Consider the following 13519-nt stretch of genomic DNA (forward strand, 5'->3'; position numbering starts at 1 on the left):
AAAAAAAAAAAAAAAAAAATAAAATAAAAAATAAAAAATAAAAAATAAAAAAAAATAAAGAAAAACTAAGTTAGCCCCGAATTTGTGGGGTCATCCCCTGAAAAACAACTAAACTAAAGCTTATCGTTTACAGTTGAAATGGGGCAAACCGAAATTATTTAATTATCAATAAATTAATTTATTGGTTATTTATGTATTTATTTTTATTCTAAATGTCAAAGGAATTTAACAGTGGTGTGTATACTTATGCCCCCCTCTACTGTAAGGAAGAACATTTATTTCTTGACGATACAATATTCATTCACAAAGAAAATTTGTTTCCTTAAAGGTGTAATTGTTCCTTATTATTTTAATTAAGGCATTAGGATCAATTTCCAAAAGATCTTTTTTATTCTTCTTTTTAGTTAACTTCAACATGGCTGTTACTTATGCAAGCCATCGTACGTGCAAACTTAACCTAGGGCTAGTAGAAGTGCAGAGTCAATTGTACATAATAGCCCTGAGGTAAGCACAGCCTTGGGTTAATAAAAAGCTGTGTAGAAAGCCCAGAGAGAGAAAACAGAACTCTCTATAAATCCTTTTAGAGATAGCTGCTGTATATGATATTGGAGGACAGGACTATTTGTTCATGCAATTTTCTTTCTTAAAAAACTGAGCTTGTTTTTAGTTTGAACACACTACTGTGCAAATTAAATACATAGGCCAGACATACAACACAGCTGAAACTGAAGGGACAACTACATTGATCCCAACCTGTTTGCCTGTGTGGTGAAGACGCCGAGCACGGCCGGCCGGTGGTTGACCTGCAACACGTTTGTCAGCGACTGCAGGACATCAAAGTAGAAAAAGGAGTCGCCCGGAACGGAGCAGTTCAACCGCGCTTTGAGGAACGAAGTCCAGTAACGTTCCAGCACCCTTGGCGAACCACCATTGTCATTCTTACAAACACGTGCGACTCTGGAGAAAACCACCTGAGGGTGACAGCAGGAGGGGAGGATCCCATACAGGTGACAACTCTCATTCATAAAGCTTGTTTGCCAACAGTGAATATTGAGAAGACGTTCTAAACTATTGTGGTGTGCACGGCAAGAGATGTTTCCTTCCACTCGAGACAAAAGTACAGACACCACAAACCAAAATTCTGGCTGAAATGAGTTCCTCACCTTGCCAAGAGTGGTGTACTCCACTGCAATCTCGCTGAAGAAGAAGTACACATAGTTCCCATACTCAATAGCATGGAGGAAATGGGGCTCTTTGGAAGACAGAAAAGAGAAGTGTGGTTCAGACAGGGTGGCTGTGAAGTCTTAATTTCCATCATGACATTTGCATTGTGAGCAGACTGGGAGTGGAGCTCGTAAAGACAAATGCTCAATTTGGAAAAAGTCAAATCTGGATATTAGGACCGAAAGATACGAAGAATCACACTCACAATCACAGAGATAACGTTCAATGTATTGAAATAGCAGAGCTGGTCCTGGATCAGTGCTGATAAAAAACTAAGCTCCAGTCAGAAATGCAGTTATTTACAAGGCTGAAGTTCAACAGCATTAAAACAATCTGAATATAGTATTGAATCTGAATCTGTTCAAATAGTTCATTTCTAAGTCACTAAGGACTTAACGGCAATCAGCTTTTTTGGGTTAAGAACAATTGCAGTTCTAAGTGTAATTGAGAAATGAAATATTGATTATTCACCGTTATACTGTATACACAGTTAATATATAATCACAGAGTATAATAACAGGTGTAGCCTACTGAAACAATTCACTGATTGACATTTCCTAGTTCCATTAGTTGAAGGCTTACTTTAGGTCTGCTGGAAGCAATAATCTCCCGTGGCTTCACATTATGGACACAGACATTATAAATGCCTTAAAATTTGGGAAAATAAAATACATACTGAAAGAAACAACACAACAATTCCTCAAGATGTGGACGCCCGTTTTACAACACCGCACACTCCTTTTAATGAGGACGACCAGGAAGGTAACTCTCCTGTTGTGACAATCGATTAGTCAAGAACATAATTGGCCAATTACTAGATAATGAAAGTAATCCTTAGGTACAGAAAACTTTCACTGGGAGATTGCGACAACTGAAAGTGATCCGATTGTTTACAGTGGCGTTGGAGAGCGATGCATCGTTGGCCGAGCACAGACACCAGCTTGTAGAAAACAAACAGACTAGACGTGAGCCAAGTTATTTGTGGTATTAATGTTAATCAGTTACAGCTGACATAATCCGTAACAGTGAGCGCCGGTTAGACATGAGAAGCCTACTACCTGGATGTTTACTACAGAAAAGGGACAGAGGGATTAAAAAAAGATTTGTTATCCTCTCAGCCTTGATATTTTGCAGACTTGGAATCTGATTTGAAAGGGAACCAGTCTCTGCTATCAGAACTCAACTTTAGGCTACATTTTGGTTTTTTTAGCAGAGTTTTGAGCCAAAAGCGATCTCCGTGCACACAAGCGTGAGCTCCAGAAGGAGAACTAATCTCTGTTTAAACTAACACGCGCAAACCGCATATCTCATCAACATTCTCGTATACTGGGCATGCTCGTGCCGGGGTAAACGGGAGGATATATACTCCGCCCGTGGCTGGTAGTTGCCATGATAACATTCGTAGCTTAGTGTCAGAGGACAAGACGCCAAGACCCAATCAGGCGGCAAAACGATAATCTGTTTAGTTAACCAAAACGCAACAATGTAGAGTAGATGTAGGCTGAGTAGATGTGTGCTAAATGTTACACTTTAACATGCTGGGTGCTCACCTCGCAGCCATTTGGAGTCATACTTGACGGTGCGCAGAACAAGGCTACTTTCTCCCAGACTTCTGTAAATCACGGCATCGCTCGCCAGGAAGTCCGTCATGGTGGCCGAGTAGAAATAACCACCTGAGAAAAAGAGGAAATCAAAGCAATTGGGATACATTGTCAGGGATGAAAGACTGTGGGTTATTTATTTGAATTGTCAAGCTGTCTTTTTGATCACAGGGGACTTTTATTGCCCTTTAAGAAGAGGTAGAGGATAATACATGCAGGAGAATGTGCCACTTTTAATAACACCCTGTGTGAACTTTGCATAAATGTCAGTGGAAACCTGGCAGGATTAAGTGCAGGTCTGGTTCTCTTTTCACTCTCCGCTGAACTTGACCCCTACACGTTCACAAAGTATCAGCTTCTCTCTGCTATGATTAGTGCAGAGAATCTGACAACAAATCAGAATCCATCAAGGGGCAAATTCCCAATCCACCCTGTGATGAGTTGTGCACTTACATTAAAAGACATTCATTCAAACAGACTTTGAATGATGTAGTAGTTACCATGTAGTTAAGTCTAGCATTATACTTTCTATATTCTCGGATACTATTTTCCACACGTCTGAGATGGGGGCAAACTAAACTACATGTACATGTTTAAGTCATCTATTTTGATGATGTTTTAGAAAGACCCATAAGCAATATAAAAATCAATAGTCTTGAAAATTGCTTCAGTAATGCATTCTGTGACAGTGAACGTCAAGCCTGCATTAACCCTGCTCAAAGTTACATTATGAGGCAATGTTGGACTTTGCCATATAAGAACGTTAGAATAATAAAAATGTATGCAGACTTGATGTTCACTGAAGTTTTGAAAGTCGGCCAATTGAGCTTCATACCAGGCAAAAATAAATGGAAGCAAAACGCGACCTGGAATAGGCATGTGAAAATCTTCATATTAGATCGATAGGTGTACATGCGTATTTAATGAGCAAACCTTGCAAACCCTGGTATGGTGTTTAAAAAAAGAATTTAATAAATATTCTAATTAACATTTATACATATAACACTTCAGTATGAAGGTTTGCAGCATTGATTGCTTCAATGAGCAAATGTCTTCCCAGTCAGGTATATTGATTGTTTTACCAGTGAGAACTTCATATTACCGCAGCTAACGGCAGTTAAATGAAAAAAAATAAATCATAATATGAAGCGCATTTCTCTCAGCCTCTCTATTACTTTGAAAGGACTGATGGCAAAGATTAGCAGCTATGGGAGTTAACCTGTTACATTTCAATGACAGGGCAAGGGGGTGTCAAACTCCATTTCTAAGGGCCACACTGCAAAATGACAATCACATTAAGTGCCAAACTTGCAGAGTTTATGAACATGATTTTATGTATTCTCAAAAGTATAATATCTTCCATCTTCCAGAATGCAGCAAATCAAGCTTAAACAATCATTCTGATTACGTTTTAAAAATGTACCACAGTCTTGAATATGTGAACTCTCTGGATCTGTTGGATTTACCATGTTTCAAAGTCAGCCAATCAGCTAAATTCTGTTTTGAGTGTTGATTGATTGCAGTCTGAAATCTGCATTCCCGTCTTATTGGTTTGGCACACAACTAGGATGGGCAAAATGTATTGTGAACCTAAGTTGATATTGGGGCCAGATAAAATATGCGAAGGGCTGCATTTGAGCCGTGGGCCTTGAGTTTGACACATGTGCTCTCCAGCCACCGGCCTTACTCACCTGCAAAAAGGCCGACGTTGGACTGGCGGGACTCAAAGGGGCATCGAGCCTGTCCCACCACCTCCTCCCCTTCCTGCTCCAGCGAGGACATCTAGGTCAGAGAGGACACAGCGACAAAAGAATACTTTATAAGGCCATCAAGTGAACTGTATAGCTGACCCGATAGAAGAATCGGATATAAAAGACAGAGTGACAACATGAAAACAACATTAGGGTTTGCTCTTGAAAAGGATGCTCGGGATGCAAAAATCGATCACCAAACAAGTCTCTAAGGCAGTGGGAATTGTTGCTGAACTCAACGGATGCATTCCAAATCAATCTGTGATTATGAAAGGCAACACGTGCACCATAAAGATTAGTTTTATTTGATGTATTGTATGTGGGCCAGGTCCACAAAAGAAGTGTGTGAAGTTGGAGGTCCTGCTGTCACGAGCTGAGAGGACAGTTTATCGCTCAGCCGCAGATATTTAGCTGCTATTTTCCGCCACGCTGGTAACAAGGTTGTAAACCTTAGGTACGGCAATAAGCAATGTGTGTGTGTGTGTGTGTGTGTGCGCGCATGGATTCAACACCCTCTGTGGCAACAAGTTGAGACACACACACACACACGTTAGGTTCTCTACATACATGGACCTATAGCTTGGTTATTAAGTAATGCAATATTTCTTCAATAGTGTCAGATTTTAATTTTCCTAACCATTGCCGTCTGCCATAAGAGAGCGAGATAGATAGATAGGTAGATAGATAGATAGGTAGATAGATAGATACGTTATTCATCCTGAGGGAAATTTTAGAAGAGCCACTGTCTATGTCTGAAAATGTCAGCGTAGACATGGATTCATAGATTTTTATTTCCAAGAAGGGCAACAGGGTTTATGGCTGCTCTGTGTACACGTGACAATACAATTATGCTATACAAAAATATATTAATACAATCATCCAGTGGAGGAGAAAATGAGCCATCCAGAAGCTTACTGCGCTTTGCCACGTGAACGCTGCATAAATGCCCCAAGACAACCTTACAAAAACTCTTCAGATGCCATCCAACACAACAGCTCTGCCCCACTTATCACATCTGTGAAGGCATTTTATTGTTCAGACTGAGTCACTAGTTTGTGTTGTTGGTTCTTTGCTGCTTTTTATTGGATCCTCCTGTAGGGCATCAAAGTCGAGCTTTGGTTTGTTAGATTGGATGACCAGTGATTTTCAGGGAAACATGACTATAATCACAAGTGGCACAATACTGGTTTTCCAGTTTGGCTTTTACAAGTAAATGTTTTGATCAATAAACATCTGTTGCGATTTTTTTGTCAAGTTTTTTTTATGTTGGCCGTGTTCTTTGACAAATGCCAATCCTGGTAAGGTTCATGTAGGCTAAGTTCATTCTGCAACTGACCAAGACTTACTGGTATATCTATCTATCTACCTATCTATCTACCTATCTATCTACCTACCTATCTATCTTTCTTTCTTTCTTTCTTTCTATCTTGAATCCTAGAAAGTCATCAAAAAGTAAGAAATCAAGAAATTCTTGAAAAAAAAAAAATATCAGCAGGACTGCAAGCATGTAAACAGAAATAAAACATGGTTAAGAGTATAATTCAGTCTCTATTCAGTGGTTTTAAATCTGATTAGAAATCCACAGCAGTGACCAGACGTCCCGCCTGCAGAGTGACATGATTTGAAGTGAAACAGCGGTTTGTTAATCACAGAAAAACACAGACCTTAGAAGTCAGAGAGACCTGAGGGTTTCTGAGGATTCAACAAAGCTGCGTGGGGACTGCACGATCGTTTCCCCAATGCGCAGATGAAGACAGATGGATTTGATGCTTCAAGGTTTTGTTTTATTGCAAACGCATTTTAAAGACAGCCTTTTGGTTGTCTACGGATCAGCTGTCTCAGCAGTCTGGTCACTGACACTGACATAGTTGGGCATCCATTGAGACGGGGGCACCTCTCACTCAATCCCCCCTTGTCCTCACAGTCCCAGAGACAGATTCCCTGATATGATTTACACTTCCTCCCTCTCTACCCAGCTGTCTGGATAGTCATCTCTTGCACTCTTTTTCCAAGCTAGGGAAAAAGCCAGGGGGGGGGGGTTGATACCGTATATCAACCACTCTGTGGCACGAAGAGGATGATGAGTATTTGTAAGCCGGCCTTACCTTTGGATATACTCTGTACCTGAGCATTGAGACATTAAGACATACTATCCATCTATGGAGATGCTGTATTTTGTTCACAAGCCCCAGACTATTCGGGGTAATAATTCGCTATGATCAAACATTCACTGTTGGTTAATTTGACCAATCCACTAAACCCCTCCCCCAAACAATGATTGTCCAATCACAGCGTAGCAGCCATAACTAGGCGGCGTACCTGCTATGAGTTGTCACAGAGCGTATTTAATGTTATTTATAAACTGTTGTTTGATTGTTGTGTTTTTAAATGTCATTTTCTTTCATTAGCTTTGTTCCTAAATTATGTTTTTATCTGTATTGATGTTAATCTTGTGAACATTTAATTGCTTCCATTTGTAATAAATGGGCTTTATGTATAACTGTTTAGATGTTGGTGGTGGAATTAAAAGGACAATCTTTGCATTAGTTACGCCCATGGTTAAGTTTATTCATGTCACGACAAAATGTACTCACTTTGCATAATAGATTCTGAGGTTCTCTCTGTATTGAGTGCAAACAACACATACTTACATAACATCTATACTGTTGCATATTTATTCTGCTATTTTTTGTACTTTGCTCCTTTTAATCCATTTTCTGTTTGTAAACCTTAAACATGATTGTCCTGGATGACGACCACTGTTAGTTCACAGGTCAGCGCACGGACAAAAAAATCCAGTAAAATGTAAAGTCTGAGTTATTCAGCACCCCTTTGGATTTCAGTGTCTCCCACACTGTTAGATTTACAGCCTGTGCAGTACGACTTGTACTTCCTCTTCCTCTAATGGCCTGCTGTGAATCACAGTCCAAACCCATGATGTCACCTCTGAGGCTCCGCCACAGTGTCACGTTGTTTTCTTTTCAACAGACCTCAAACTGGGAGAATTACTTTTGCATTGCAAAAACCCGATCTGTGCCTTTACTAATATATAATATCTTAACTTTACTGTAGCCACCAGCTCTCAGTGCTGGTATATAGTCCTCGAATGATGGAATTACCACGGAGACGAGGTGCAGCCCAGAGACTTCTTGTCTTCTCGCTCAGATTTGTCTCTTGACCCTGCTTCTCTTTACTCCCTCGTGTTGTTGCTTCTTACTTTCTCCTTCAGATTTCATCTACTCCCTTTGCATCATAGTTCCAGGGGAGTGAAAGAAGCTGTTGTATTGTTGCTTTCATCAGCAAATCTTGTGTTCTGTCAACAGATTTCATCTCTGCCTTGTTGAGGCAACATACTATTCCACCAACATGAAGCGTTTGAAGTCACCTGGCCACGTGAAATACAAATATGGAGCCCTGCAGAGTGAGCAGGATGTGCTCCAATTGTTTGGAGGGCTGCTTTCTGTCTACTCCACGTGTAACATGATTGTTCACACCGTCCCTTTTTATACATTTAATCATTTTCCTGTCATTTTCACTTGTGCGGCTGCAGTTTGAGCTCACAGCTGTTTGTTGTATCATCATTGAAAATACATATTGAAGCGCCGGCTGCCAGACTTCTTTAACAGCTTCCAAATGCTGCATTCAACCTGGTATGACCAGTCTTTCTAGCAATGTTTGTGTTAGGTGATTTGTTAAATTTTTTTTATAGTAATAGTCCTTTTTCCAACTGGTGTTAACAGTATTTTATTCATTGTTCAGGCTCTGGTAGCCGATCACAGATGGACCACATCTGTTTCAGTGTATTCGTACATGTGCAACACAAAGTTTCACTGCAGTTAGTCCATTAAATCATTTTTTTATGTGACCTTACTTTTTCTTAGCTCAAGTAACACATTTTGTCCATTTTACTAATGTTTTTATTGATGCTTGTTTCTAACAATGAATAAGACCTAAAGTAAAGTTTACTGTTCAAATTTTTTATTGTATTTCGTTAAAGCTATTGGGCCCTGTTTTAAGGATCTAAGCGCATAGCGCAGGTGGGTTTAGGTTGTGTCCAAATTAAGCTTTGCTAGTTTAACGGTGGAAAAAAAGGTCTGTGTGCCTGGAACATGGTTCAAAAGGGTTGTACTTAGTGTCTTCATAAATTCGTAGGTGTGTTTTGGGCGTTTTGGGCCGCTGCGCTTCCTTATATATGTATAAATGTATGCCTACAGTAGTTGCATTTTACTAATTTGTGGTTAAAATAGCAATGAGATGCTGCAATACTGACTTTAGACCAGGTTTTTGGTCAATGGAGAGCTCACTTCCCCCGGCCTCAAGATAGCAGTACGCCCAGAAAGCACCTGAACTCACCTCCCTGTCAGACCAGCGCATGGGCACAGTTGCATTCGCCATTTAAACTACGTGGGCGCTGGATGGGTCATTAAAAACTGTGTCCGTCTTAAACTAGCAACGACACTTGCGTCGGGCTTTGCGCTGCGCCGGGTGCAAGATAGGGCCCATAGTGTGTAGTTTATGTAGACCCCTTAAAGTATTCAAAGTATAGACAACACTGTCCACAAGACGCAAGCCTTTGGCAGTACCAGGTCTGAACATAGCCATATTGAGGTATACAGAGAAAGTCGTGTGGAGCTGATAGGCTTAATTAGCTTTGTAACAACTAATCTGCCAATGGCTTGAAGGCAACAGACATTCATTAATAGAGAAATAGCTGTGCACTTTAGGTTTAATTTTATTTTTTTGCAAAGGTTATTGTACAACTGTAAACTATCCATCCTTGCAAAAATGTATGGGACGTGTATATACTGTATATTCATTAAAAATAAATTGCAATAATCAGATTTCGCCCCCCTAAGGATTGTAGTCTTGTGATGCATGTGCTCCAGTCTGAATGTGTAACACTGTGACTTTATGCAGCATTTTGCAGTTTTCACAGATGTATAAAACATGTGCTCTGTGTGAGCCTCTGTGACCTGTGTTCAAGTGTGTTTATGACATGATATCCCCTGATAATGACACTTTCACACCAAGCCGGCGAGTCGCTAATGTCATACAAGTTTAGATTGCAGTTTGTTGTTTCCATTAGAAACTCAAATAATGGGGGTACAACTGCAACAGCATACAACTGCAACAGCACACACATCTCATAACAGCAGTACAGTAATATGATCTCTTATCTGTAATTGAGGCCAGGAGGCAGCATGCAGCAGTTTCTTACCTTATAGTTACGGCAGGCGGGGTTGAAGGCGTTGGTGCCGCAGGCGAAAAGCGTCTCGTCATTACGTGGCACCAGCACTTTAATATAGTTGTAACATTCGTCCTGTCAGGTGGAAAACAGCTTGATGTTATTGTGCATTAGTGACCAGGTCCATGTTGGCTACTGGCACACCAACGACAGAATCAACGCAGGACTTGCAGCGGGTAGAGAGAGTGCTTTTTTTTTTAACACACACACACACACACACACACACACACACACACACACACACACGCACGCACGCACGCACGCACGCACGCACGCCCATGCCCACGCCCATTATCGTAATTCCGAGGCTGATTGTTGTGGTTTCACTGTAGCTCTGGGAAGGAGAATGCTTTACAAAAAAAAAAAACAGTCTGTTTTCTACTGATGGTTGTGCCACTGATTCTGACAAGCTACATGCCCGCCGTTACTCATTACAAATCCTCACCGTAAGGAAACAGGAAAAGAAGGCTGAGGGAAAGAAAGAGCGAAAGAAGGGAGAAATGAAATGGCAAAAACAGAGAGAGGAGGGAGATGTGTCTGCAAGATAATACTTACGCTGTTTTTGCCTCTCACAGTGCACTTCTCCACATCCTTCGTCTTCCAAGTCAGTTTCTGAAAAATGAACAGACAGCCAACTGTCAGCTCAAAGACAAGCTGTTTCTCACCACCCCAGCTTTTGTTGCTCCCAATCGTTCAAGTGCTATTACGAGACAGCTGTGATGAAAATCTCATTAACTTCAATAAACTGTCGTGGAATAAAAACAAACAAACAAATATCAGGAATGTCTGCGCAGCTAGTCAGCGGGCAGCTAAACATTGTGGTTCCTCAGTGATAAAAATCAAATCTGGCTCTGTGAGAACAAACAAACTGGAATTGAAAGACTACAGAGCATGTTTGCATTGCTTCACTGTCCACATGAGGTGCAGTCAATTAGCCCCAATTAATCTACTGGTCAAAAGCTCCGCCCTTACACTGTGTACGCGCACACACACACACACACACGCGCGCACACACACGCGCGCACACACGCGCGCACACACGCGCGCACACACGCGCGCACACACGGCTGTTATGGAATAATCCATCAGCTTGTTAACAAGTTCTGCCTAGTTGAAGGTTTAATGTGCTCCTTTCAATTGTCGGATAATTTACTGACCGGATTTTTTTAGAGCTCATAAATACCACAGACGGTTGTGTACACTTCTTTTTTTAGTTCCAAGTCATTCTTTTGTCAACAGTGCTGGCAGTATTTGAGCAGACAGGAGCTTGACGTCTCACTCTGTGACGTATTGTACACTTATTATATATACACTTGGGTTTAACGGGGCGGCCTGCTCTTGGTGTTTTTGGCTGCAGTCAGCGCTTAAAGGGAAACTCCTCTAATATTTGTAGATTTTTAATGCTAATCGTGTCTTGAAACTGTCTCCTTCAGCCATTTTGAATGTTGATTCTGCTGTCTCCTGCATGAAGACATGTTTGTCTTTAATTGGTCCATCTTTACTTTCTCATAATAACATTTTAAATGTACAATAGATTATTTTGCTCAAACATTCATACACACACATTTTTAGATTACTATCTTTTCCATTTCTATCACAAAAGAAATAGATACCATCCAACAAGGATGAGTCCAAAAGCTATGCCTTAGATTCTGAAAGGTACAAAACATGGAGACTTTTCTCTACTTTTTAGCTGTTAGGGTCTTAAATTTGTCTCAAGGTGTTCTCTGCTACAACCCTGCAATAAGCCACCCTGTGGTATAATCCATTTTGAGGCCTTACTGGAGCCAAGGGGTCACTCATCTTAGACCATAAGTGCCTGAAAAACAATTTGTCCTTTCAGGCCTCTTGTTCTCTGAGCTGGTTTTCCAATTTTATCAAATGTATTTCAGTACAGCATTCAACTCAGAAATGCAATCTAACTGCTGGGGACACAGGAAAGCTATAGCCCCTGATGAAGAATCTTAATAGTGGAATTCTTCCTGCTTTACACCTTCAGGCAAACATTGTTTTATATCCACTGTATACAGGACGACGTATTTAAAAACTAATTATGAACAAGTCCCTGATAATTGCCAAACCCACCAATGGGTCTCTCTGACTTCCCTATCCTTTTTGTGGCACTTGGCCCAAAGCCGTTTGGCTCTTCCTGCAAATACTGTATACTTTTATGAAATAGCTCTTAAATATATAGTTTCATTTATTAAAAAGGCTCCGTAATTTCCTAACATAACAGCTGTAGTTTTTAGTAAAGGTTATTCAAACAGGAGTATATAGTCCATTTATTAGGGACTTTTTTCAGCGGACAGCGTATGTAGGATCGACTCAGACTAAACTACAGGGACTGGGATCGTGGTACTGAAGGAGCACGTCAACCATTGCAACGGTGGCTATACTCGTTGGTAACAGATTCATCAAAAATAAGAAAAACGTAGAATATTGCCAACCTTATTGATGTTGTACATCTTTTGACTGACCATTTGTGGTAAAAACAAGAAAATCTATCTACAAAATATTACAATCAATAGTGCGAACGAACATATTAATCATTTTCTTAGCAGTACACGACTCCTTCACATCTCTGGCTTTAAATCCAGCTCCCTGCCCTCTCTGCTCCACGCATGGAACGCCTCTGGCGCGACTTTGTGAAGATCCGATACGATTCAGTAGGGGTCAGCATTATGGTAATAAACCCGGCCTTGTCCACGCTCCATTTGGTTTACTAATAATTACTTATGGTCACCCAAGCCTGGGGAGCTCAGTGAAGGGTAGAATAAGAATGAGTGCCCAATATGAAAAATGAAGAGCTGGTTAAGAATGAGCCAGAGCAAAGGAATGGATCTGTGATGAAGAAGACAGACCTAGTTTTTATGTTGATGAGAAATCTGGGGCGGTAAGAAGCAGAACCTGGGTACAGTCTTCAATAATTTCCCACTCAGTTTTTGCCGTCACACTGGAGCTCTGGTTAAATGGCTGAACAAAAATTCATCATAAACAAACATTCAATATCTAAGTTATCATTTAACATACCGGAAAAAGATGGACTGTAATGGTGCTGCTCCAAAGTTCCCATTTCTTTATGCCACAGTCGACACTCAAATCAATAGTTTAGATCTTCCTGACAGAGTGGTGGCCTTAGCGGAATGAATATCCATGGTTAGTGCTAATCTAAATACAAGCAAACAAAAGTCCAGGCCTCGGAGGGCTTTTATTTAAGCGCAATCATGTTTGACAAATGAGATTCAGATAGGAAGGAGCATGGCACTTCAAAAGCCACAAGAGCCCGGCTCCACTTGTATTGGATGTATGTCTGAAGAAAGATTGCTTGATACTGTGATGAAAAGTCAGGCAAGGGTAGAAAGGAAAATAATGAGATACAAACATTACAAGAGATGGTCCCGTTAAAGTGAAGTGGTACAGAAAAACAACAAACTAGTCTAAAGATATACCATTCAAAATATCACAATCGAATATGAAAAACCCCGGCTTCAGTTAAGGGAAAGATTTTGTTTTCTCATAATGTGTATTGAATGGCCACAGAATCCTAAAACCTATTTTAACAGTAGAAATTGCAGAAGAAAAGTCAAGTAAGCAAGTAAAGTAAATAACTAAATGACAGTGAAACACAGTACTGACTCACATTGAGCTGAAATGGAAACACTGTGCTACAACATATGCTGTAAGGTTTATGCCAATGC

General features: G+C 40.5%; 1 protein-coding gene across 5 annotated transcripts in view; it reads right to left on the reverse strand.

Moving 5' to 3' along the window:
- sema6e (sema domain, transmembrane domain (TM), and cytoplasmic domain, (semaphorin) 6E) overlaps positions 1 to 13519 on the reverse strand; it is a 150859-nt gene that overhangs the window by 45866 nt on the left and 91474 nt on the right. For all 5 annotated transcript variants that reach the window (XM_034873825.1, XM_034873824.1, XM_034873821.1 and 2 more), the window contains 6 exons: positions 10377 to 10433; positions 9795 to 9896; positions 4517 to 4607; positions 2775 to 2897; positions 1164 to 1252; positions 754 to 971 (listed from right to left, as the gene is read on the reverse strand). In XM_034873825.1, the coding sequence (XP_034729716.1) occupies positions 754 to 971; positions 1164 to 1252; positions 2775 to 2897; positions 4517 to 4607; positions 9795 to 9896; positions 10377 to 10433 (680 nt within the window). The remainder of the gene's footprint in view (positions 1 to 753; positions 972 to 1163; positions 1253 to 2774; positions 2898 to 4516; positions 4608 to 9794; positions 9897 to 10376; positions 10434 to 13519) is intronic.

This window comes from Etheostoma cragini, chromosome 6 (genome assembly GCF_013103735.1).
Source record: "Etheostoma cragini isolate CJK2018 chromosome 6, CSU_Ecrag_1.0, whole genome shotgun sequence".
Classification (NCBI taxonomy): Eukaryota; Metazoa; Chordata; class Actinopteri; order Perciformes; family Percidae; genus Etheostoma; species Etheostoma cragini.